Source organism: Neophocaena asiaeorientalis, unplaced genomic scaffold (assembly GCF_003031525.2).
Source record: "Neophocaena asiaeorientalis asiaeorientalis breed wild unplaced genomic scaffold, Neophocaena_asiaeorientalis_V1.1 scaffold40, whole genome shotgun sequence".
In the NCBI taxonomy this organism is placed as follows: Eukaryota; Metazoa; Chordata; class Mammalia; order Artiodactyla; family Phocoenidae; genus Neophocaena; species Neophocaena asiaeorientalis.
In genome coordinates, this window is record NW_020185335.1 from 8,913,223 (window position 1) to 8,939,971 (window position 26,749).

The 26,749-nt window shown below is 51.5% G+C and overlaps 1 protein-coding gene across 1 annotated transcript in view; it reads right to left on the bottom strand.

The window, feature by feature from the left end:
* LOC112393470 (polycystin-1-like protein 2) overlaps positions 1 to 26,749 on the bottom strand; it is an 81,857-nt gene that overhangs the window by 22,410 nt on the left and 32,698 nt on the right. The window contains 18 exon segments of the mRNA XM_024735719.1: positions 2,706 to 2,807; positions 4,927 to 5,155; positions 9,038 to 9,089; positions 9,092 to 9,232; positions 9,791 to 10,013; positions 12,687 to 12,818; positions 13,512 to 13,638; positions 14,678 to 14,745; positions 14,747 to 14,799; positions 16,416 to 16,497; positions 16,499 to 16,603; positions 18,140 to 18,279; positions 21,531 to 21,723; positions 22,412 to 22,557; positions 24,312 to 24,428; positions 24,431 to 24,475; positions 25,600 to 25,738; positions 26,457 to 26,577. Of these exon segments, the coding sequence (XP_024591487.1) occupies positions 2,706 to 2,807; positions 4,927 to 5,155; positions 9,038 to 9,089; positions 9,092 to 9,232; positions 9,791 to 10,013; positions 12,687 to 12,818; positions 13,512 to 13,638; positions 14,678 to 14,745; positions 14,747 to 14,799; positions 16,416 to 16,497; positions 16,499 to 16,603; positions 18,140 to 18,279; positions 21,531 to 21,723; positions 22,412 to 22,557; positions 24,312 to 24,428; positions 24,431 to 24,475; positions 25,600 to 25,738; positions 26,457 to 26,577 (2,215 nt within the window).

The following is a 26,749-nucleotide window of genomic DNA, read 5'->3' on the forward strand; positions in this document are numbered from 1 at the left end:
AACAAAGCATGGCCTTTTCACCTCCTCTCCTCCCATCTTGGACCTGCCAGAGTTACTTTTCAGTTGTGTGAAGATTTTGGGGTGACACTATCTGCATTGACATCCTGGAGATGAGTTACACTCATAAATGCTTCCTGATGACCTTTTCAGACTTCTCGAATATTTATTTGAAAGGGCCGGAGGGCAAGAACTGGTTTTTCTCCCTAGAGATTATATTCTCAGTGCCTCCCAGAGTTCCCGGCTCTGAGACAGGAATGAATGACGTCCCACTTCTTTGAAAATACATATTCCCAGGCCCCACTCCAGACCTACCAAGAATACTGGGCACAGGGCTCAGGACTCTGTATTTTTCTGAAGCCATCCTGATGATGGCTGGTGGCCATGCCTGATTTCCGGAGCCAAAACCAACTACAGCAGATGACACCTATGCTCCCCTGACATCCATCACTCAGCCTCACCACTGTGGGGTTCCCACGTCCAACTGCCAGCAGCTGTGCCTCTTTCCCTGGGGGTTTCTGTGGATGTTAGAGCAGCAGGTTGAAGGTAGCAGAGAACTGATGGCCCCTGCAAGCCATTTTCCACCAATGCCTGGTGGGATTGGTGGATAAATAACCCAGTTCACTTAGTCCTCAGCTGGGATGACTTTGAGGCCCACGTTCCTTACTGTTTTCCAGAGTTCCCCAGTGGGACTGGGCTGCAGTTGCCCACAGAGGTAATGGGGTTGATTATGCGCCCCTTATTTGTTCCTTCCCTTCCCTACCTAGCTTCCCACTGCTGTATGTGGTGTCCTGGGATCCCCTCTCAAATCAACTACCTGTGCTTGAATCCTTGTTTCAGAGTCGGCTTCTACAGCAGAGTCTCCACTGTAGGACAGCTCTGGGGCTGTCCTGTGTGCTGCAGGATGTTTAGCACCATCCCTGGCCTCTACTCGCTAGGTGCCAGTAGCATCTCTTCCTCTCCCAAGTTGTGACAACCAAACCACTTCCAGCATTCCTAGCTGTCCCTGGGGGCCAACCAATTGAGAACCACTGTGCCAGGAGAACCGAACTAAGACAGTATCAATTGAAAGGTGACTGCAACTCTTCAAGAAGAGAAATGGCCTATGGATCACAGATTTTCATTCTTTCTTTCCCTGTAAGGTCAGCTCTTCAGTGTCAAATGGAAGTGGGATAGATGTTTCATTAGATGGATGAAAGTGATTCCTGCATTTATTCAACAAATAGTTACTGAGCACTTACTCTATGTTAGCTGGTTAAGGCCCTGAGATGCAGCAATAAAAATTTTTTTTAATTTAAATAAAAATAAATAGGGCTTCCCTGGTGGCGCAGTGGTTGAGAGTCTGCCTGCCGATGCAGGGGACGTGGGTTCGTGTCCCGGTCTGGGAGGATCCCACATGCTGCGGAGCGGCTGGGCCCGTGAGCCATGGCTGCTGGGCCTGAGCGTCCGGAGACCGTGCTCCGCAACAGGAGAGGCCACAGCAGTGAGAGGCCCACGTACCGCAAAAAATAAAAAATAAAAAAAATAAATATATACATAAATAAAAATAATAAGATTTTTAAAATAAAAAGTAAAATGTAAGTGGACACATGTCCTGCTCTCATGGAGCCTAATGTCATGTTTTTAAAAAACAGGGACTTCCCTGGTGGTGCAGTGGTTAAGAATCTGCCTGCCAATGCAGGGACACGGGTTCAAGCCCTGGACCGGGAAGATCCCACATGCCGCGGAGAAACTAAGCCTGTGGGCCACAACTACTGAGCCTGTACTCTAGAGCCCTCGAGCCACAACTACTGCAGCCCAGGTGCCTAGAACCCGTGCTCCACAACAAGAGAAGCCACCGCAATGAGAAGCCCTCGCACTGCAACGAAGAGTAGCCCCGACTTGCCGCAACTAGAGAAAGCCCGCGCACAGCAACGAAGACCCAACTCAGCCAAAAAATAAATTAATTAATTAATAAAAAACAAAAACAAAAAAAACAATGGAGATTTCTCCAGGATAGTACACACAGTGCCTGTGGTTCTCAAACTGTGTTCCGTGGAGTTCCATGGAGCACAGTTTCAGTAAAGGAAGCTTGGAGGCTGCTGCAGGGGATGCTACCTTCTCATGAGTGATAGGGTGAGGCCAGACTTAACTAAGGATGCTGAGACATGACAGAGACAACCTGCTGTATGCTCCACAGCTAAATTTAAGGATTTCAGAGAATTCATAAACAAATGGAATTGTGTCCTCATGACCTCTAGTCAGCCTTCTCAGGGACAGATGGATGCCAGCTTATCAGTTTTCCTAAAAAACGTAATTCACGGCTCGTTTTCAAATGGTTGCCATTGTTTGTTTCTTTCCTTTCTCCCCTTTCTCTTAGAAATTCTGTTTTCCCCTTTATTCATTGATAATAGTCTACTGACTGTTCTTCATATGTGAACACTTTGTGTGCAGGTAGCCAGCTGTCTGAATTATTTTTTAATAGGATTAAATGAGAAGACCAGTGAGTACAGTACCAGACCCCAACTCTCCCTTAATTTTTAAATATTGGGGCTTAGGGTGTTATTTTGTCTGGCAAAAAGATACTTTTCTCAAAAAAAAAAAAAAAAGCAAAAGTGAAAAAACCCTACAACAAAATCCACTGGGCTAAAGTAACTCAACAACGGACTGGCAGGTGCTTTGCTGAGTGGGACGTGCTGATCAACCGAGGTGTCTTGCAGGTCAGGTACCTTTGAGGAAGTGGCTGCCCCCCTCTGGTGTCCGGTATAAATTGTCACCAGGTAGTGGTACTGGGCAAAGGGGTCATTGTCCTCCAGCACTGTGACCTTCACCTGGACAGAAGGATGGCATTAGGAGGGCTCTGCTTGGTGGGTTCATCCACAGCACGGCAGCCAAGAGTGAGTTGGGCATTCATGGCAATTAAAGGGGGAAAGCAAAACTATGTATGCTATTGATTCATTCTATCAGGTGAGAACTCTTCTTTACAACAGCAGGGTTTTCAGTGAAAACCAAGACTTTTAAAATAAAAAAATACATTCATTATTAAATACCACCCAAAGTAGTCAAATTGGAAATGAACTTGATATTAAGCTGAGAATGTTTGATGCTTGAGCTGATGAATGCAAACTCTGTTCATAAACAATTTCTCATAACCTTGGTAACCAGATTGTGCCTCTAAGGGAATTTAGAAGGAATGAATGTTAAGTTGTTTTCGCAGAAAATAAATAGCAGGAGTTGGTCAGAGCTGCAGAGCGCTCTGTGATGAGCTGCCCAGATCTCCTGTCAATGGAGGGCTGTTTTCCCAGTTGCCCAGGTGGTGTAGCCAGGAATGCAAGAGTCGCCTCTGTCAAGGTCATGCCCCATCCTGGAGAGGCCGATATCTAAGAACAGATTGATGCATTGCCCAAGATCAAGACCTGGGCTTCTCAACCCAACTCAGGACAGTTCTAGAGCTCCCCAAGGGGTCCCCCAGCTGTCAGTGGGCTGCATCCCAGCTTGACTTCTTCCCCTGCCCATCCTGCCTCCTTCCCTCCCTGCCCAGGGGCTGACCCCAGGCACTCCCTGGTAAACACCCTGCATACTTAACTCCATCTCAGAGTCTGCTTCCCAGGAATGAACGTAAAGCTGAGGGACTTAACGTATTAATGTTAAATCCCTTGGGCAAATCAAAGACAGCAGGATAAATGGGGCAACTATTATCTTTTTAAGTTTCATACCATCCTAACACGCTGAGAAGTATTGCTGTGAATAGGGGCGGTAGGGAATGTTGAAAGTTTCAGAGCTTTGTGACAATGCATCCTTGTATTCATTTGTGCGCCCAGTCACTCATGAATGTTTATTGAAGGCTACTATGTGTCAGATATGATGCATGTATCAGAAAAATAATCAGAACTTTGTTGTCACAATTGGTTGCACAAATGGTTATAGTTTGATCTCGTTTCTATCCTCAGACCTGACTTATTGTCAGGCAGATCTGGGTTCGAATTCTGGCCCCCTGGCAGGGAGGTGGCTTTGGACTAGTTAATTGCCCTCTCCACTCCTCACTTGCCTCCTCTGTAAAATGATAAAGGTGCTGTGCAGTAAAGGGTGAATTCAGCAGGCTTGGGTTATCCAAACCCCACACATTCCAAAGCATGGACCGGTTTTGGCCAGCTCATGGAAGATAACCTCTAAGTCCTTGAAATAGCCTGCTTGATAAGAGTGTCTGACTACGTGGGGCCTTGGGCCACCCCAGGCAGTATGTGCTAACGATGTGATCTGTGGTGAGGGCTTTGGGCCACGCTCTGTCAGTCTGACCTAGGCAGGCATGGGGAGCAGTGGTTGCTGGAGACTAACTGAAGTCAGTCATGCAGGCTCCATACTTATGGGACTTACTCCCAAGAAAACCCTGGGCACCAAGGCTCAGGGGAGCTTTCCTGGTTGGCCGTGCTTCACATGTGCTGTCACACGTCATTGCTAGGAGAATTCATCTGTCCCTAGGACTCCACTGGGAGAGGAATATTAGAAGCTCTTGCCTGATCCCTCCTGGACCCTTTCCTTTGCTGATTTTAATTTGCACCATTTTCACTATAATAAACCATAATCGTAAGGATAGTGGCTTTTTTAAGCTCTGTGAGTCCTAGCAAATCACTGAACTCGAGGGTGGTCTTGGGGACTCTCAGCACAGTACCTTCTCCTTGGGACTATCGTGAGCATTAAGTGGGGGTAGTACCTGGCACATAGTAAATTCTCAATAAGAGGTCAGTTTCATACTCCTCCTGATACTTCGATGAACAAGGACATTTTACTGGTCAAGAGGCTGAGGGGCCAGCTTACCTGAGATGACTCCAGGGGTCAAGGCCTGGATTTGCAGCTGGCCCCTCAGCTCCCCACCTGGGCTCTATCCCCTGGAGCCCCTGCGAGGGGACACTCCTGTCTTCCCTCCTGCTGCTGGGGACTGTGCAGCCTCACCTTGGCCTGATCCTGAGCGTCCTTCCTCCTCACCCAGATCACCACCAGCACGTAGGCCACACAGAGGCAGCCTATGGTGGTCACGACCACAGGGCTGTCCGCGAAGGTGGCAAAGAGCTCAGCGGTCTGGCGGACGTCCACGGCATTGGGCATGACCAGGAACGTACTTCCACAGAAGGTGAGGTGGTTGCAGAGGCGGTGTATCTGGGAGCGGGTGGTCCGTGGCCCCCCGCAACCCCAGAGAGGCCCTGGTAGGGATATTCAGGGAGCACTTCCCCGCCCGCCCGAGCTCAAGTGGGGAGAACTGTGGGGGGGACACTGTCCTGGGGAGGGGCTGGGGAGGCTGCTGGGAGACCAGCTCCGGGATTCCTTTGGGCTTTTTTATTTACTTAAGAATTAATTTTAAAATGCAGAGAATAATGTCTATAATAAGCATCTTTGCACCTGTCGTCCTCAGTGAGCAACTGTGTCCATCTTGCCAGTCTGCTCTGCTTTTTTTAGGTAAGAAGTATTACGAGTAAAATTGAAGTCCCTTCTGTCCGCCAGCCTCCAAAAGCAGCCGTCACCACACATTTGGTATGTGTCCTTACATTGCATTCTCCCACCGGGTGCTCGTTCACTGGGCAGCTATTTGTCGGGGGCTCCTTCCAGGCCAGGCAATGGGCAAGGTGCTGAGAGGACATTCAGCGTGACCAACTCATCTCAGTTTGCCAGAGGCTTTCCTGCTTCTCACACTGAAAGCCCCCTTAGTCCCAGGCAAACTGGGACAGTTGGTCATCTTACACTGAAGAGCAAAAAAAAAAAGACGGAGGTTGGGGGAACCATGCAAGAAAAAGGGAAGGACAGATATTTAAATCCTAAGCTGGTGTCTCGGCACCAGGAAAAAATTCTCTAAATTTTACCCACCTTAGATCGAGGCACCTGTGGCACCCCTGTCCTGGGCTCACGCTTTGGAGAGTCCCAGTCTAGCCGTCCTCAGGCTGCGCCCTTCTGCACAGGATGAAGAGTCAGGGGCGGAGCAGGGCATGCCCACCACAGCACATACCACTCAGCCAGGACTAGGGCGAGGTCCTAGGTGACCCCAAGAAAGATCCCCCGCTTAAATTTTGCACTCTAGATGCCTCACTTGCCTCACCTAGTCCTGGTCCTGGCATGCCCACTTTTAGACGGTGGTTTGGGGACCTGGACTTCAGAATTCCCTGTTACAGGGCCTGCCCAGACCCATTCCTCAGGGTCATCCTTCTGTGGAGGACTGGCTACTGCTGTGGCCATCCCTGGGCACAAGGGTGGCAAAATTTGGGGAAACGGGGCGTGTAGATGGAACTTGGGCACGAGGTCCCTGGTGGTGTGGGGAGTGCGGTTGGGGGAGGGAGGAGACAGGGATGAGGCAGGGCAGGGCCCCCATCCGTCTCTTAATTCATACTCTGCACTTAGGGGCAGTCCTTCCCTAAAGCCCCCAGCCAGCCTGCAATCCACCCAGGGCCATTTGGTGGGTAAAGATTTAATTCAAACCTACAACCCAGCACTACCTTTTCATTCCAGGGTCCACAACGAGGTGGTAAGGTAGGAGGCAACAGAAAATACTGGCATGCGGAAAGTTCTGTGCCCAGCACCTGGTGAGGAAGAGCCCGCAGCAGCCCAAACATCCCAGCAGGTAATTCTTTTACCTTGAACGAGCCACCGAGGGAGGTTGACCCCTCCAACAGCTATGGCGTCAACTGCTTTATTGACAGATTTCACATGGGTCTTAGTTCCATGTTTGCTCACCGTTTCCCAATCCTGGTCAGCATTTGGCATACAGCTGTGGGTCTTACAGGAACCCTTGGCACACCCAGGAGGGGTGGGGCTAGTTCAGAGAAGAACCCCAAGCTAGTACCAGTGACAAGACCATCTCAGCGCTGGGAGCCCAGGGACCAGACCTGATTTATGCCTAACATCTTTGCCTTCCTGGGTTTTCACAAAGACTTGGAGGACAGTGGCTTTCCCAGTCTTTTCCAGCATGAGAGTCCTTTTGAAAACCATAAATTAATCTGGAAAGACCAGAAAATTTTCATGAGATCCCCTCGTGACAGTAGTTTCACCTTTAGTATCCTTCGAGAAAAATGTACAAATAATGCAGTTCTCAAACTCCTTGCAACAATTCTGCATTTCCCCCCTGATAAGGTCTGCAGTTTACAGATTTGGAACTTTCTTTAGTTATTTTGAGAATACAGTTGTGGTTTTCCGTCCAAACTTAGTGATCGCATTTACTTATTTTTTTTCCCCATTCACTTATTTATGGCTCCTCAATGATCTCTGTATTGAGATCTCTGTATCAACATCTATATAATGAGCATCAGGTACACAGTATTGGGTTAATATAATTTTGGCACTATAACACAGCCCCCACATTCTTTTTTTTTGCGGTACGCAGGCCTCTCACTGTTGTGGCCTCTCCCGTTGCGGAGCACAGGCTCCGGACGCGCAGGCTCAGCGGCCATGGCTCAAGGGCCCAGCCGCTCCGCAGCATGTGGGATCCTCCCGGACCGGGACACGAACCCGTGTCCCCTGCATCGGCAGGTGGACTCTCAACCACTGCGCCACCAGGGAAGCCCCCACATTCTTTTGTACACCCCACATTCATGTATGTGTGCATTAGTAGCTGTATATTCTTAATAACATAATAAGCACCTGGGAACCCATGACTCCACTCAAAAGCTAGGAACTTTCCAATAAGTTACGTTTAGCTAAGTGGTCCTCCCCCAATCCGTCCCCATGCTCCCCCTCAACCCAACCGCATGCTGAATCCTATGTCCATTGTTTTCCTTGATTTCCATTTTATATAGTTTTGTCTTCTCTATGCTCAGAGTGTCTAACACAGCAATCACTTTAAGCTGTGGAGCACCTCCTATGTGCCAGGCACCACATTAAGTACTTTATACCCCTAACCTCGTCCAGGTCCCCTCGTCCAGGTCCCACCCTGTGGTAAGTGGCAGCCATCCTTTATCCCCATTTGCAGATGGGAAAGTTCAGAGAGGTGGGGTGCCTTGTCCAAGGTCACCTTGCAAGTACTGATGACGTGGGATTGGACCCAAGTCTGTCTGATGGCAGAGCCAGTGCTGCCAGCCCCTGCACCATCCTGTTCTGAGCCCCGGCCTTGGAAGGCAGGCTGCAGCAGGTATTCTGCCAGCAACGTGGGGATCAGACAAGCTTTTGGTAGCGAGGACTCTAAAAGGTTGCAACACACGCAGGGTCTCGTTCACGAGGTACAAAGACCTGTGCTTCAGGTGTGGAGGACCCACTGTCTCTTGGACATCTCAACGTGCCTTCGTCTCTTCTTGGCACTTTGAGGGGGGCTCCCTATGTGTGGCAGCTGGAAGCAGGAGTTGACAAGGAAGCCAAAATGCAGCAGAAACAAACCCGGAAGGAGCTTGGCTTTAAGTCCCCTTCTGTGGCTCTGCTGGGACCTGGCTTCTTACCCTACTTATGACTGTTGTCATTGGACATATGTGCCATTTGCTTCTTGTCTGTGTCCTCTGCTAGACTGAAAGCTCACTGGTTTTTCTCATCATTGTATCCCTATCAGTTGGCCTTGCACCTGGTGAATATTTGTAGAATGAATGAAAGAAGGTATATGGTGTAGGGGATGGAGACAGGTGTGTGACAAATTTCAACTAGATGTGGAGGTTGCTGTTCTTGGGGAGGGTATGGAAGTCCAACAGAGGGAGACTGAAAACATCTGCCACCCAAAGAAGGTGGCATTGGATTGGGAGATCGAAGGGTGAATGGGAGTTTTCCAGGCAGGGTAGGGAAGAAGGGTGTCCTGGGGGAGACAGCAGCATATGCAAAGGCATGGAAGAAGGAAGGGGGACACTGATACCTCAGGGATGGCTTTTGATGGCCTCAAAGCCAATGTCTGTCACCAGGACAGTGTCATGGGCTTGGGTCCTTGGAGGCAGAGCTGAGCTGCCCTGAGACAGGGATCTGATTGCAATTAATAGGGCCCCATGCCTCCAAGGGCTCTGTGAGCTCTGGAGAAGCAGTGCGTCACGTCGCTTAGAGCTTTTGCTCTGGGGACAGACCTGGGTTTGAGTCTCAGCTCTACCACCTTCTTATTTGCTTCCCTTTCCTTACCTGGCACCTGGAGTTGTCCCAAGTCCCCTGGACCTCATCCCAGAACACAAATGGGACAGGAAGTTGGTGATGTCAACTGTGAAGTCCCTGCTGGGGGCCGGCTCCAGGTCAGACTGGGGGATCACGGTCAGATAGTAGATGCCTTCTCCAAAATGCAGGTCCTCTGGGCTCAGGATCCATGTGGACAGCCCATCTTCAGGAAGCGGGGGTCTGGATCCGTCTGAAGCCTCATGGAAACTGGACTAACATGACGGGAGAGGGGCACCAAGATGCCTTGGCAGGGAATCTGATCCTGATGGCTGCCCCGGTGTCCTAGGAGTACCCTCTCCTCCTGAGACCAGGAGCATGGAAGAAGAGGCACTCCCAAGTCAGGGTGCTGAGCACAGCTGCCAAGTCAGACTGACCAGGTCTCAAATTCTGACTCTGTCCCTTCTTGGCTGTGTGACTTTGGGCCAGTTACTTAACCTCTCTGTTTTTATCTGAAAAGTAGAAATTTTATTCTTCTTCATCCCTAAGGGCTATTATGAGGATTGTAATGAGTTCAGTTCTGTGAGTGCTTGTCAGCTTCTTCAGGGCAAGTGTTCACCTAATATCACCTAGTAATAGTAATAATACCACCAACAGAAATAAGCACTGAATGTAGCAAGTGTTTTTCTGTTTTTCTTTTTCCCTATGGCCCTGATTCTCAAGTTTTAAGCTGGTCACATCCCCCAGGAAGCAGCTCAAGAAACTGGCCCAGTGGTGGGACTACCTGGAACAGCCGTTGGCAGGAGGTGAGCTTGGGCGTCGTTGCTGGTCACGCTGGGGTGGTAGCCGTAGCCCAGGCTGAGCATGAGTGGGATGTCAGATCTCCAGTGCAGCTGGATCCCCAAAGCCACACCCCCTGAAGTCAGGTTCACCCACAGAGCTTCAGGTCTGGTCAGGTTCAACACAGTTGGCTCGCTGTGTCCTTCTGAAAGCTGAGGCAGCAGGATCTGTCATCAGAAACAGTCAAATCAAGGGTGTGCGAGGACAGGAATGCCAGTGAGCGTCAGGGCTGCTGGGCAGGGTGAGCCCCTGGGGACCCGAAATCCACCCTGCGCGCTGCTCTTTCCACTAGTTTCCGGGGGCTGCCGTGACAAATGACCACAAACCTGGTGGCTTAAAACAACACAAATCTATTCTGTTACAGTTCTGGATGCCAGAAGCCCAAAACCAGTCTCACAGGGCGCAGTTGGCAGGGCTAGTTCCTTCTGGAGGCTCCAGGGGAGAATCCCCTTCTTTGCCTATTCCAGCTTCTGGAGGTGCCTGCAGTCCTTTGGCTCATGGCCCCTCCTTGCATCACCCAACCTCTTGCTTCTGTCATCAAATCACCTTTTACTTTTCTGGAGTCAACTCCCCCTCCGCCTGCCTCTTAAAAGGACCTCTTGATGACACTGGGCTCACCCAGATAACCCAGGATCATCTCTATATTTCAGGATCTTTAACTTGAATCACATCTGCAAAGTCCCCTTTTGCTACGTCAGGTGACGTATTCACGGCTCAGGGATGAGGATGTAGATAGCTTGGGGACGTTTATTCAGCCAGTACTCATCGAGCTGCTCACCCCAGCTTGGGGCTGCATCTGCACAGAAAGTGCACAAGGGTGGCATATGAACTAGTGGTGGTGTCGATCAAAGAGTGGAGCAAGTAAGATTAAGTTAGGAGCACAGGCCGCAGAGGCACAGAGACCTCTGTTTGATCTTGACTCTGCCCTGTATTAACTCTGGGACCTCTGACCAATTAACAGACCACTTTGAGCATCAGTTCCTTTTCTTTTTCTTTCTTTCATTTTCTTTTTTCTTTTTCTTTTTTTTTGGCCTCACTGCACGACTTACGGATCTTAGTTCCCTGACCAGGGATCGAACCCAAGCCCTCAGCAGTGAAAACACGGAGTCCTAACCACTGGACCGCCAGGGAATTCCTGAGCCTCAGTTTCTTGTCATCAGTAGAATACATAGACTCATGGAGACTATTCAGAATGTTATCATATACAAAATACTGAGTCAGGTGCCAGATACATAGTAGCGCTCACCAGTTAGTTGCTGCTATTCCTCTGCTTTTACTCTTACATTAGAATTTCTCACAACCACTCTCCACTTAATCAGCTCTCCAGCTTAACTGATGCCCTCCATCCCCTTTTAAAAACAGACTGATTAATGCCCACCATGCACTTTTTATTTGCTCCTGGTGGCCCTCTACGGTAGACACAGGAATATGCCACCCAGCTCTCCCTTCTAGGAAGGACCTCCTACCCAGTCACAGGGAGTATGGTCAGCAGACAGGCTCCAGCTCTCAGCTCCTTCAGGGTCTGCCCTGAAGAATTTATTACTTATATTCCCTAGGAGCGGAGGACCTGCCATGCCATGCAGGGCCATGAGGGAAGCACTCGGTCAGGATGCAGGAGCAGGCGAGGGGGAAAGCCTAGTCCACAGCGTTATTGGGGTTTCCACAGGAAAGGCAAGACAGGGCATAGAAAACAGCTTAGGATTGGCCAGTCTGAATAATTCCAGCAGACTTTGGCTATAGGGCTGGTCTCTAGTTGGTACCTGGCCCTGGGATGATTTGGGGCAGAGCTTGAATATTGGCCTGGTGAGTGAGTGAGATAAAGGGGGTGGTTGGGGTATAGACTCAGGACTGGTTGGTGTTCACATGAAAGGTGTGCCCTGGCAGAGCCCTTGCTCTCTCTGAGAGAGCTGGCTGGCCCCGGAAGGGGCAGTCTCTCCCCGCCAGCAAGATTTTTAAGGTATCAAAACATCATAACATACAGAAGATAGCAAACACGATTGCTAGAGCCCTGGTGGCTGCTACTTGCTGCAGAGCCCCCTCTGGGTTGACTGAGCCTTTGTGGAGTCCGGATTGTAGTCTGACTTCTGTCCAATCCTGTTTTCTTTCTTCACTCGCCACAAGCATTGATCTCTAGCAAGCATCTTGCACCACAAACACCTTCTCAGTGCCTGCTTCCAGGGAACTCAACCTACGACATCTCCTCTCTAGTAATCCTGGCAGCCCCTCCTGCCTGTCAGGCTGTATGCTCAACAATAGACAGTTGTGTCTGATCCCACACCCGCTAACGTCCATTGTACTTGTGATTGTAAGGGTCTGTTTTGATGATAGCTCTTATAGAGTGATAAGTTAACAAAGTAGGAGTGTAAAAGAACTATTTGCATAAAAACTTAAGTTGAAGGCTTTGAGAAGACTCAATGAAGATGAGTGGGGAAAAATTGTTATTGAATTAGTCACTGATGAGAAAACTGTAGAAGATTAGAAAAAAAGTCACTACAATCTCAAAAGAATCTGAACTCATACCAGTATGCCTACATTTTTTATTCACTTTAAAGAAAATCTAACTATGTTCAGGGGATGATTTATGTAGTGAAGATGATTAAAATTCCAATCAACAGATTTAAAGAAACTTTCAGTTGTACACCTTAAGATTGATGATGATGTACATTTATAGTTTTACGTTAAAATACAATGCTTAAGGGAGGATAAAGATCATTTTTAATGATTCTCTTCTTTAATCTTTCTTTTTTTTTTTTTCCCATAACCGACCAACTTTTGGTCCCAACCAAGTTGAAAAAGAAGACAGAAGCACCTCCTGACTTCTGAGAGCACCCCAACTCTACCTCGATATCCTCCGACAAATTCTTCACAGGCATGAGCTGTCCACTAGGGCTGGTCAGAGGGAGGCCACCAACAGTTCCGCTGACATCGAAGTGACTTCGCGCTGGGAATGGGTTCTTTGGGAAACTCTTCATCTGAAACCAGGAACAAAGAGTGTCAGCCAAGGGCCCCGAAGGCCGGAAGGTGACCAGTACCCTGTGTGAAGGATGAGGTTTCCTAAGATGGGATGGGCAAGTGGCTCTTGCCCTGTGGGGTGACTGGGAGGGCACCCCGCCTTTAACTGCTGCTGTCTGTCCTGGTATGTGTCTTCCCTTCAGGATTGTGGCTTCAGAAAGCTGGGCCTAGAGAACCAATCAGACTTGTTACAGCCGAGCAGTTACTGGGCTATAAACAGTCTGAGCCTTTCTTCCTGCAAAGCCAGCAAGTCTCTAAGAGAAAGAAGTTTGTCTGCTTTCTCTGAGGCTCAAGGAGCAGAGAGTCAGATGTGCCCTAATTTGGGAATGGAAAGAGCCCTGAGTTTACTGTTTCCTAGCTATGGAACAAAGTCTGAAGAGCTTCTTTTCCAATGACTAATTAAACCAGGGCTGCTGGAGAAATTCCACAGCACAGTAGAAAGAGGATGGATTGGGGAGTCAGAGGCCGGGGTCTAAACCCCAGCTCTGCCACTTTGCTTGTGGCCTCAGGCAAGTCACTGAACCTCACCTGTAAAATGGGCATAATAATTCCATAATTGACAGGGTTGTTATCAACATAAATGAGCAAATATATGTGCAGGTGCTTTGCAAACTCTAAAGGGCTGTTCCCAGGGAGATTCCTTCCGTTGTTACCCTTATGTCCACAGGCACCCTACCGTCCTCCATGGAGCCAAGGGAGGGGGCAGCGGGCAGGGTGAAGGTCGCAGAGCTGGCAGCAGCAACGTGCACAGGGGAGCTTCGCTAACTCCGGGGCTGTATTCTTTCCACAAGGTGAGAACAGAGGTGCCAGGAGAGAGGGGAGAAGGTCAGATAGAGGAAGGTCTGCCCACCTCTTGCTCTACAGGGGTCCCGGCTTTAGCATCAGAGTGGGTGGCTCTTTGTGATCCCTGTAGATAGTCCTGCATATTTACATCGGTAGGAGCAGCACAGAAGGCAGCCAATGTCTCCACTCTGGGCTGGCGGCTCCCTGAGGACAGGGCTGTGGCCAGCTTTGCCTACTGTGGCACCCCAGTGCCTAGAGCAGCGCCTGCCTCATGATGGTGGTCGATACGTATTTTGTTGAATGAATAAATGAGCTTGGCTGTAGACATTTCTCCAGACTTATCTCCCCTACCTGCTTGACCTCTGATGTCATGGGCTCCCATAAAGCCATCTTTACTGGCCTTTGACCTCATCCCATCTGAGTAGGCAGGGGATCTGGTTTCAGACCCTAGTGCTGATCCAGATGCTGCTCTGGGAAACTGCCCCTGGGATCCAGGAGAGCACCCCTGGCAGGAGGAGCCAAGGGAGGGTGCTCGGAGCCGGGGGTCTCAGCGGTGCCTGCAGCGTCATCCAGCCCACGACTGTCATGGGGAGGGATGGAAGGGGGAGGGCATCCCCAGGTACTGGAGGAGGGCTCAGTGAGTGGTAGGCAGGAGCTCCATGGAGAAACTCCCAAGGCAAGTGCGTCCGGAATCCCCACAGGTCCACAGAGCAGCAGGCTTGCCAGACACACTCTGGGTGAGGTTAAAAGTGGGCTAGTCCCCTTCATTCTGCCCCCTCACCTGCACAGCCCAACATGACCCGTCTCTCAGGACGCATGTGTGGCGCTGACACTGGCGTGGCGCTCACCACGTCCCTTCCTGTGCTGCACGAACACCCGACACGGGGACCTTCTCTTGGTGAAAAGCCCTTTCCACTCTAGCTCCCACCACTTCCCCCACTGCCAGGCAGGTCTCCTGGGCTCTGCCTGTCACAGGGTCTTGGGATGTGGGTGTGGCATGAGCCAGGTCAGGGGATACCACAGTGTAGCCGGTTACCTGTTTGTGTACACGGAGATGGAGGGGGCGGCCAGCATGGCTGGAAGGCCCCTGGGCAGTCCCCCGCGGCAGGACGGTGGCCTGCATGTGCCCCACAGCTCCCAGCAGCTGGGGCACTATGGCTGTCTGGAAAAGGAAGCAGGGGACACTGCTGTGGACCGGTGTCCGTATACCACCTCTGGTTACTGCCACCAGGCTAGTGTGCCCTTTGGCGGGGACCGGCAGAGGAGCAAGGCGGAGACCATGATGGAAGGCCCCTTCCTGGGCACCAGGCGCTGTAGGGAGCCAAGAGTGAGCACTTAGAAGATTCCAGGCTCTGCCAGCAGGTGCTTTACCTCCCCTGCTTGGCAGACGGGGAGACAGAGAGGCACAGAGAGAGTGATGACTTGTGGCGGCCACGCACTGATGAGGGGAAGCGCCGGGATCACGGCAGGGCTCACTGTGCGCCTGTCCGTGCTGCTCCATTGGACCCTGACATCTGCCCACAGCCCAGGTCTTATTCGTGGGGAAATGGAAAGTCACAGGCAGAGCCATTGCACGGGGTCACCCGGGCTCAGACTCCAGTCCCCATGCAACCCAAGCCCTTGGGTGAAGATGTGGCGTCGCTGAAGCCAAGGCAGCCGTGGGGAGCAGGAGGGCTGGACGTCTGTGCAGAGTTCCTATCAGTGCGCAGGCTGCGCGTGCGTGCGTGCATTACGTCTGATGGGTGTGCGACCGTACGTGCGTGAATGTGAGTGTTACATGTGTGTTGAGGGGGACTGGGTGTGAATGTAAGTATTTGAGTGTGTGTGTGTGTGTGAGTGTAAGTGTGTGAATGTGTGTCTGAGTGAGTGTGGTTTGAGGGTGTGGGAGTATAAGTATCTGAGCATGAATGAGTGTGCATATGTGGTCTTGTGTGTGACTGCAACCATATATGAGAGTCTGTGTGTTTGTGTGACTGTGTGGCCCTGTGTGAAGATAGGAGTGTAAATGTGCATCTGTGTGAGTGTGTGCCGGAGTGTGTGCTTCCCGATGTATGTGAGCATAAATGAGTGCCTAGAAGTGTGTGTGAATGTGTGAGTGTGTGTGATTGAATGTGTGTATGAGTGTTAGTGTTTGTGGGGGTGTGTGAGTGTGTGGATATGTGTTTGAGTGTGTTTGTGTGGCCGCGTGTGAGAATGTGTGTGTGAGTCCTTCTTGAACGCAGTGATGGCCCCACATGGTAAAGGGCTGTGGAGCAGCAGGTAATGGGTTCTGTGGCTCCGTCATGATGACGTCCTGGGTGCTGCGGCCACGTGAGGCTGTGCTGCAGCTCTTCTTACTCTGGGGGCTGCCTCTCTTCTAAAGATGTTCTGTGTCCTTGTCTAAGTGAAGCAGGAGTTGGATTCAAACCTGCAAGGGTGAACCTATGATCTCTCCAATGGGTGGCCTCTCCAGGATGAGGCAGAGCTTGTCCACCTACTACAGGTGAGGAGATGTGGCTGCAGGAAGTTGTGTCACTGGCCCAGGTCACAGGGCTTGTGAGTGACAAGGTCAGGGTTCAAACTCAGGCTGCCCCTTTTGAAGGCTACGCTTGGCCTGTTGTACACTGCCTCCCAGAAGCTCTAGTCTCTGGAGCCTTTCTTTCAGCTCCTAGAAAGGACTTTAACCTCAGTGCCTCAGTTTCCTCATCTGCAAGATGTGGAGAAAGATCCACCTAGAAGTGCTGGTATGAGCTGGGCACGTGGTAAGCGTGACGTCTGTGTCTGGGCTGGGACACCTACCTGGCTGCCACTGGCCCCTGCAGGCTCTTCTGGTCTGTCCCTCAGGGAGGCTTCCAACACGCTGCACACAGCCTGGAACCAGGTCCCCGGTGGCCTCCTGGTGCCTCGGGTCCTCAGGATGGGCCTCGGCACTCACTGCCAACAGGGCCTCACTGGCATGCTGCAGAGCCCTGCTGGCCTCCCGCTGGGCTCACCCCAAGGAGGAGGAAGAACAGCATGCGCCCCTGCCTGGGTTAGACCAGCCCCTGGGCCATTCCAGGGACCAGCGCTGCAGTGGAGGGGAGCGAGGTGGGGGCTCAAGCCAGGGAAAATCTGGTCTGGGCCCGTCACACAAGCTGCCTGTGTCACTGACTTGAGGCCAGGTGTTCCTTCCCTATCACGTTCTAAGTTCCTTCAGGACACTAGCCTCATGCATCTCTGGATCTTTCCCAGAGTGCCTTGCACAATGCCCAGCACATAGTAGGCATTCAGTAAACATTCACTGACTTGAGATAGCCGGCTGGCTGGCTGGCTGGCTGGATAGATGGATGGATGGACATAGCACTTATTCCGATTTTGTAATTATATATGTATTTGTGAAATGGTTTAGTAACTGGCGGGCCCAGTTGTCTAAAAGTGCCATGAAGGCAGAGGCCATGGCTATGTGATTTGCTGATGAATTTTCAATGAGTTGCATAGTACCTGGCACATACTAGGCATCGGGGGAGCACTTGTTGAATGAATGAAAAAATTAATGCATGGATAAATGAGTGGAAGGGTGGAGAGACAGATGTATATGTACGTGTATAGATGCATGTGCATAGAAGGGATGCATGAGCAAATGGATGTGTAAAGTGGGAAGTGTGATATTAAGGTGATCAGGGTCCCAGAAATAAAGGTCAGCATAGCAGGCTCCAGGACCAGGAATGTGAGGGGGACAACCTCCTGACAGAGTGGGTGGGGCAGAGCCAAGACAGCTCTCCCCTTTACTGCTTACGGCTTCTTTATTGACATTTGTCTGCCACAGCATTGGGAACGTGGTGATTCAATTTGAGTTCTCCAAGAAGCAGGCCCTAAGGCAAGAATTTGACAACCAGTCATTTATTTGGAGATAATCCCAGGAAATGCTGGAAGCAGAAAGGGGAAGTGAGACAGGGAAAGGTAGGAAGCCAGTCCAGGGGGTGTGATCAAGCCACTTACCTGGGGCTCAGTCCTACTTGGGAGGTCTCCACCAAGAGGAGCAGGGGAGCCGGGGTATCTGTACCCCAGCCCATTAGTCACTGAGAACTGCATTGACCCCCTGACATGTCCAACCTGCCATGTGGGCAGGCAGAATGGACTCTGGAGGGGAGGTCAGAGAAGGCCCCCAGGCAAAGAAAGGCAAGAGCTGGCAGCTGGACATCACAGTGCACTCAAGTGGGGGACATGGTCAGGTCAGCAGCAGCATCTGGACACACCCTTGACCACCCAATGATTAGTTAGATTCAGGTGCGCACCGGCTGGTGGGGGAGTGAGGTGTGTGAGCACACAGGCTATCACAAGCAGAGGGAGATCAAGGGCTGTGAGGGGGGCACCTTCCCTCCCTTGGCATCGCCCCTGTGGGGCCCTTGGGAACAAGAAGGCAGAAGTCTTGGAGGCCCTGTGACTGAGGGACCTGCGACCTGGGTTGGGGTTTGTTGTCAGCCACCCACCGCAGAGGTGCACGTCCTATTGCCTGGCTCAGCGGGTGGGAACTACTCACCTGGGCCAAGGGCTTGAGCTCCTCACTGCGGCGGGTCACCTCTTTCAGTGCCTCGGCCAGCTCCTGCACCTTCTGCGTGTCCCCCAAGGTGGTGCTGACCGCAGGCAGTGACCCCACAGACACAGGATGCGCTCTCTGACCTTGGCATAGACATAGGAAGGTGGGGAGAGGAAATGTAATTCCAGTGGCTTGATGAAGCTGTTTCAGAAAGATTTGGGGTCTGAGAAAGTGACCAGGCTCATGTGGGGTTTTCCAAAGCCGATAGACCTCTTCTTGTCTCCTAGGATGTGTGGTGGGCAGAATCATAGCCTCCCAAAGATAGCTACATCCTAATCCCTGAAATCTATGGATATGTTACTCACATGGCCAAAGGCACTTCGCAAGAATCGCTTTGGAGATTTGATTAAGTTAAGGATTCTGAAATGGGGAGAGTATCCTGTATTAACCAGTTGGGACCAATGTAATCACAGGGGTCTTTACTAGATGGAGGTAGGAGGGTCAGAGTCAGAGAAGATGTGATGATGGAGGCAGAGGTGGTGGAGAGGGAGAGGGAGATGGAGATGGGGAGAGAGGGACAGAGGGAGAGGAGTCGGGATTTGAAGATGCTGGTGTTGAAAATGGGGCAGGAAATGTGAGCAGCTTCTAGAAGCTGGAAAAGCCAATGGGTGGATTCTCCTCTAGAGCTTCCAGACAGTTCACAGCCCCACCACCACTTTGGTTTTAGCCCAGTGCGACTCATTTCAAACTTCTGACCCCCAGAAATGTAAGATAATAAATATGTGTTGTTTTAAGTCATAAAGTTAATGGTTATTTGTTATAGCAGCAGGAGGAAACTAATACAGGATGTCTTAAGCTTTCTCCAAATCTTGAAATCAAATATGTAGTATCTGGGGAATTCCCTGGCAGTCCAGTGGTTAGGACTCTGCACTCTCACTGCCAAGGGCCTGAGTTCGATCCCTGGTCCGGGAACTAAGATCCCATGTGCCACATGGCACGGCCAAAAAAAAAAAATCTGTAAAATCTGGCATTATTTAAAAACAAATGGGGGCTTCCCTGGTGGCGCAGGGGTTGAGAGTCCGCCTGCCGATGCAGGGGACATGGGTTCGTGCCCCGGTCCAGGAAGACCCCACATGCCGTGGAGCGGCTGGGCCCGTGAGCCATGGCCGCTGAGCCTGCGCGTCCGGAGCCTGTGCTCCACAACGGGAGAGGCCACAACAGTGAGAGGCCCGCATACCGCAAAAAAAAAAAAAAAAAAAAAAAAAAAAAAAAAAAAAAAAAAAATGGTGTCTCAGGGTCTCACTGTGACTAAAATGGCATGAAATTCAGAAATTGGATTACTTTGTTGGCCCAGTATGGATGGGAGGTCTTGTTGCAGACTTGGGTCCCTGTGTGCCTTTGGGGCAATGGGGACAAGGATCCCTCCAGCCATCCCCCAACTCCAGCCTTAAGCCAGACCTCCTGCGGCTTCTGGGGAGCATGCTTTCTAAGCCGCAAAGCCCTAATGAGAGGGGCTGGCTTTGGCTGAGGCAGAGAAAAACCTAAGAATATAATTTTAATACCACCCCATCAAACTTTCTGCATTTATAGAAATGTTCTGTCCCTGTTTTGTCCAGTAACATAGCCACTTGCCAAATGTGACTACATATTAAGCCCTTGAAATGTGGCTAGTGCAACCAGAGAACTGAATTTTTAACTTTATTTCATTAAAAGCCATTTTAATTTAAATGTACATGGCCAGACATGGCTCATGCAACAATCTGGAAGAACACAGATAGAGGTGAGTAATCCCTCTTACCCTCCCGTCCTGCTTGCTACTCACAACTCACTCTTCTAACCGTCTAACAGTCGTTCACAGCAGCTGCAGAGTTTGAGCATGTCTGCCAACAGCTCAGGGTGCAGCCAGGCTTCCATTCAGGGCGTGGCTTGGATGGAAGAAAGAATAGCCCTGTCTATGAGCGGACTCCTGTCAGAACGTTCTGGAACGAAAGTCAGGTAATGGATAATCTCATGTTTGCCTCTGCAGCTCTTCCCCATCCTTGGTCGCCATCCTGGAGGCTGCTTTCATGGAGATGTCACTGGCTGCTGAGCCTCTGGCTCGTGGATTCACTCAGCGGGAGACGAGAGGGCAGGAGGAGAGAGAGCTGGAAGCTTTGCTCCCAGCGCCCTCCCTGCCGGGGTTGCCTGCCTCATCCTTCAAAGCCACCACTCCTACCGGGGAGCCCCCTCCACGCGTAGCTGCCCCTTGAGGATGCTGGTCACTTCAAGGTGAGCCCCTGGGGTCCTGTGTTCTCTGTCGTTTGTTTCTGAAACCTTGCCCCCAGTTTTCTCAACAGAGCCCTTCTTAAAATCTTCTCCATTGCCCAGTTAGAGCTTGACGTCTGTCTCCCGACAGGACTCTGGTGTTTCACGAGAAGACCTTGCGTCAGGCTGTGCAGTCTGTGTGCTTAGGACCCCAGGGCATCCAAAGGGAAGTTTGCTGTAAGTTATGCTCGGGGTGAATGAGAGCCAAGTGGGGTGTGCGGGGGGTGGGAGTGGGGGAACTAGGTGAAGGAAGGGGCTGCGGTGAGAGGGCTGGAGGTGGGCAGGGGAAGAGCGAACCTGGGTTTGCTCCTGTCTTCACCACCTACTGGAAATGTGGACCCGGGAAAGCTGCTCACATCCTCGGCACCATGCTGAGGACTTTCAGGCAAACCCTTCAGGAACCAGAGGAGCCTGTCTTCTGTCCTCCGTGCCCAGCAGGTGTGATGCTGTGTGTGGTGCATGCAGGTAGTATGCCTGGGAGCACACACTGGGAGTGGAAGTAATCATACCTTTTGCCAGAGTTGTTTCTAATGCTAGGTTGTAGCACATGGAATGGCCATTTTTGTGGATTAAAACTGGTTGAATGTTGGCAATTTCATATGATTTGACCCACAGCTACAGTGAATGTAATTCTTAACATTCACCACAACCTTATGAGGAAAATACTATTATTGTCCCTGTTTTCCAAGTGGGGAAACTGAGGCTTAGAGAGATTCAGGCCTGTGTCAATAGAGATGGTAAATGACAGAGCTGGGACAACATCAAACCATTAACCGTATGACCAAGATGGGGTCACTTTTCTCCTCTGGGCCTCGGTTTCATCCTCTTTAGTAGGAAGAGACTGGAGTGGTACCCTCTAAATTCCCTCCTGCCCTAGAAACCTGTGGCTCCATGAGGCTGAGCAGAGAAATCAGGCTTCCTTCATCCTGTGTCACTCACTGAAAGGACCAGAAGAGGGAGGTGACATCAACAACTCGGGAGGCACCCAAAGACTTCTCCACAGATCCGTGGACCCCACTGCCCACCCCGAATGGCTGCATACAGACCCCAGGGCCCCAGCAAAGGGACAAAGGAGTCCATCGGGAGCAACTTTTGCTGGCATCCTCTCTCAGCGGCTGCCCGGAGCCCGGCCCTTGGCACTGCTGGTCCAGCACGGATGACACAGACCTGTCCAGCTGGAAGAGCTGCTCAGGGCCATGCCCGCCCTGCAGAGTGGCGGTGACATTGTCCCACACTGCGGCCTGAAATGCCGCATCCTCCACACGGGTGCCTCCACGTGCGGCCTAACGGGAGACCAGAGACATGCTCAGAGCAGGAGGGTCTCAGCCCATCGGTTCTTGTTCCAGAACCTGGAGCCTGAAGTTCCTGGCCTGCACGTGGTGAAACAGAGCAGGGCTGGACGGCTTGGCGCCTGGCATGGGGGCTCTTCTGAGGCTGGAGGGCAGGGGACCCACTTGTGCCAGCAGCCAACGGCCACCAAAAGCAAGTCTCAGGCAGGTCATTACTTCTCCCCTCATTGCCCTCCTCATCGTGCTCTCAGGCCCTTCCACTCCAGCATGCTTCTGACCCTTGAAATTCACTTGAGATTTTATCCAGCCTCTGCCTTATAGACCTGTTGGCTGATCTGGGTCCTCCTTCTTCTGGACTCTGAAGGCACTTGGGCTAACTCACCTCTGGATCCTTCTGCCCCCATCTCCCTCAGGTCCCCCACCCCAAGTCCCCCAGGCCCTTCCCCTATACTGGCCACTAGTCATAAGATCTACAAAGATAGAGACCACATCTGTTTTGTCCACGGCTATATCCCCAGGACCGGGCACATAGTAGGTGCTCTGTAAATACACGTTGAAGGAATGAATGAATCAACCACTCATCTGGTCATACCCTCGGCTCCCTTCAACCCGGCCACCCTTTTGTTGAGGTTTAGACAAGTCAAGAAGTTGCCTTAGTAGAGAAACAGTGGCTGCCACCCACCTTAACTGCTGCCTGGGTCTGCTGTCTGTCACCCACGTGATTGCAGACAGAAATGACCACTGTCAGCATGAAGTCATTGTTTTCTGCTCCAAGTGGCAGGTAAACTGATGGGAGGGCAGGTTCAGGGCCACAGTGTAGACAGGAACCTGGCAAATGGACATTGGACAATTAGGGGGGCATCTCCAGGCCCCAGGGACACTGTAAACCCACCAAGGTAGAGCCTGATGACAAGGACACAAAAGCCACAGCTCGTGAAGTCACGGCAGGCACTCGTGGACTCCATACTTACCGGGAAAAGATGGCTATTTATGCCAATCCACTGTCGTCTCTAAGTAATCACGTGCTGCTGTGACTTTGGAATAATTTTACTAAAATCCATGAAAGTTTTCAGCAAAAGAATCCCCCATTTACAAGCTTTTTAGAAAAATTCAAGGTGGTAAACCAAATTACGAAAAGGAGAAAGAGGAGGAGGAGGAAAAGAAGATCTTAACAATTGGTTCAAGACGTATCCAAACTCCCTCAAATGTCACTTCCTGTACAAAGGCCTTCCCAGGCCGCTCTATCTAAAGCAGCGCCCCTGTCCTGTGTCTTTGTTTACCAGCTATCTCTACCACTAATTATAAATACAGTGAGGTCAGAGACTTCCTCTCTTTTGTTCACTGCTGTATATCTAGGACCTAGAACGGAGCCTGACGTTCAATACGTCTGCTGTAAGAGTGAATGAATGAATGAATATCCTTCGTATCCTTAAAGGGGACCCGCCTATCATTGGAATCACTTCGTTGTAGTGTGCAGACCATCACGGCGTTCTCGAATTGTAATTGACAGCTCATTTTTATATGGTCACACTTCCCTGCCCCTTACTGGAGCAGCTAGCCTGGCGTCTCCATTTAGGGGGACGCAGGTTTGAAATGAAATCTGCTTACCTTCCTTGAATTGGTCCCTTCCAGACTCAGACCCAGTCGTGGCCCTCTGAACAGCCCTGCATTCCATGTCCATCTGACGGGCACCCCACGAAAACCACAATCCCTTGGGTCTGAGAATGGGGCCCCTCCACCTTCGCCTAGTCAATGGGTTCAGTTTATGTCCTTGCGGCGTTTAATGCCGGACCCTGGGGAGCACCCCTGCAACACTCCTGGAGCCTAGGTTTGCAGGAAGGTCCCAATCTGACTGGCACATTTTCAGAGCTCTTGTGAGGGTCACAGAATGCCAAAGGCCATTGGGAGGAGACAAGGACTCAAACGGGCCCACCAAGGACCAACCACCCCCAAATCGGAAGAGCAGAGGCAATGTGGGCGCTCACCCCATCTCTCCTGCTGCTGCCCTGCTGCTGTCTTGGGTGTGGGTTGTGCTGACAGGACACTGGCTGGGGCACTGAAGTGGGGCGGCATCAGCGTGCTCCGTCCTCTCCTGTAAACCTGTGCAAACAGGTCTCGTCTCAGCTCAGCATGCTCTGTGACATCGCCCATTCCCAGCTACCTCCCGCAAGGTGGAGTCAGTAGCATCGTGGATGGTTCTGTGAACCAGGCCACCCCTGTCCTGAGTAGCTCCAGGGGTCGGGGCTACTCTGAGTGTGCACTGAGGAGTGGTATCCTGGTAGCAACCCCACGTGGTCACACTTCTGCATATCCTCCTCCATTTAGCCCGTTCCACGTCCCTCATGCCACGATAGAGGTTGTTTTGGCCTCCACAGTTGTGGAGAAGATAGGGAGTTACTGCTTCTCACCTCGCTGAGATGTGTGGCAGGGTCTGTGTGCCTGGGGGCGGGGCTTCAGGGTCATCCTGCAAACCCCTCTCACACATGGAACATATTCTTTGCAGCTCCCAGAGAGAGACAGACACCTATTCTTGGAGAGGATGAGCCCAGGAGCTGAGGGGAGAGCTAGTCCCAAGCCGGTACCTGACTCCAGGCAGAAGCAGTACTCCAGGAGCCCCAGGGCAGCGGAAGCGTTGCAGAAGATGGCAAAGCTCGTCAGAACAGTGCCCTCCTCTGGGGCAGTGGTACAGGTGGGCAGTGGGAGCTGATCACGTAGGTGCCCTCCCTGTAGGCGTGCTGGGTCACTGCTGGGGAGAGGAGACGGAGGGTGCTTAGGGGGTTGTGTGAGGCGCACAAACTCCGCCATGGTTCACGATCTCCTGGGAGCTTGTTCAACATGCAGGTTCCCAGGCCCCTCTCCAGGGCCTCAGACCTCTCTGTAGATTCTGGGATGGGGCCCAGAAATCTGCATATCTAACAACTCCCACGCCCACCCCCTCACCACCTTGATGCAGGGCATTCCAGGGTCTCTGAGAAACTGGGCAGAGATAGAATCCCAGTCCTGCCATTTACTATCCATGTGACCTTGGCTTTCACCTTTTTAAGAATCAGTTTCTCATCTGTAAAATGGGGCTAATAATAATAGCTTCCTCCCAGAGCTTTAGTGAGGAGGGAGTATATCGGGAAACAAGACTTGCTCAAGAGACCGAGTTAGGACGGGCCACAGCCAGGATCTGGAAACACTCAGAACTCCCCGCAAACCATGGGCACCATGAAGAGCCCCCAGCTAAGCTGCGCCAATACCCCACACCACCTGTTATAATCACCTGGTTTTTCAAAAGGAGTGCACACCTGGAAGAGCTGGGCATAGAGAATTTTAATCAGTTAAAATGAATTCCCTGGCCTACACTTAATTAAGAAGGTTTGGGGTGAACCCAGGAGTGTGCCTTTTAAACTAGTACCCCAGGTTATCCTGGGCAGGTGGTCTATGGGCCACTTTGAGAAATACTGAGTCAAAGGAATGCATCTGAAAAAGAGTAATCACCCCATTATCTATCTTTTTGAGAGTCTACTTTTCCTGCTGCTCTGGGCTTGTTTTAAGTGAGAAGCACTGAATCGCCTGGCAGGACGTGCAGGCTGCACACCCCACTGCTTTTACCACTGGTGGTGTGTCATCCACCCTGCATCACACAGTTCAGAGGCGGGTGTTTCTGTTCTGCCGTTTGCATGAGAGGAAATTGAGGCACAGAGACCTGAATCCGATGCCTGAAGTCTTCCAGTTAGAACGTGGCGGTGGTGGGATTCACACCAGAGCCTGTGTATGGCCCCCGCCCTGCACTGATGTCCCCTGTTTCAGTGCTCCTGGGTTTGTCTTGCTCACTGTCTGCAAGAGACAGGATCTGTGACATGAGACTGAAGAAGGCCTTCCCACCTCTGACTCTGGTTCCGGTGGCCTGGCTGCTGGTCCTCAGGAAGGAGCTGTTCAGCAGCAGGGTGGTGATGTCCTGAAGGAGGATTAAAGAATGCGGCCAGAATCCTCGGAGTCTGCAGGCCGCCGGGAGGGGCTCGGCCTGAAAGAGAGCACAGTCCAGGGCCCCTGAGGCTGCAGCCAGCCTACAGGACGCAGCAGGGCAGTGGCTTCTGACCCTGGGAGGCCTTTCGGATTTGTCTCCAATGGATGGACGGCAGTATCACCTGCTTTCCTGAGGTCAGCCCAAATAGCTCATCTCCAGCCGCGTTAGAGTGTTTGTCCTTGGCCAGGTTCCCTGGAAGCAGAGTCTGAGACAAGGATTTGTGTGCAGGGCATTTATGAGGGAGGGCTCTCAGGCAAAACCAGGAGGGCAGGGAGGGAAGCCGAATGGGGTGGAGAATGAAACAAGGCAAAGAAGTGGTTTTGGGAGGCATCCAGCTTCATTCAGCCTGATCCCATGGGGAGCTCTGGAGCATAAGCTACACCACAGAAATTGTCTCACTCAGAGCCCGGGGGGCTAGGCTGTTAGACCCCACAGTTATTGGCCAGCAGCCCCCCATCGCAGCTGGAGGATGCCTGCATCAGCCTGGTAAGGATGGGCTGGGCACCCACAGCATCTGCTGTGATGTTTCCCTATTGTTTCTGCTCCGCTGCATCCGTTCTGTCTTCTGACCAATGCTCCCCAGCCCCCGACTCCTACTCCTCGGGCTCTGAGTGGAGTTGACCAACCCCCAGCTCAGTCCTGGGCATGTGACTCAGGTCTGGTCAATCAAAGTGGGAAGACGTTTCTGTTTTTGAGAGGCTGCCAGTGTCCTCGCCTTCTCCAGCAGGGTGTCATCTAAATACCAGCTGAACACGGCTGCTGCAGACTTGTCCCCCACGGTGACCTTGAGCATAACGCCCCTGCTGGCATTCACTGGCCTGCAGTTCTCCTCACAGCTGAAAGGGAGACAGAGAAAGGAGCAGGGATGCTCCCTTAGACGTTGTGGCCGCCCGCCTGGTCTTTTGTCCAGTTCTTCTCAAGTCCTTTGAGAAGGTAGGAAATGGCTTTGTCAAGTGAAAGATGGAATAAAAACAACTTCTGCCCCAACCAAAACCAGGTCACGAAGAT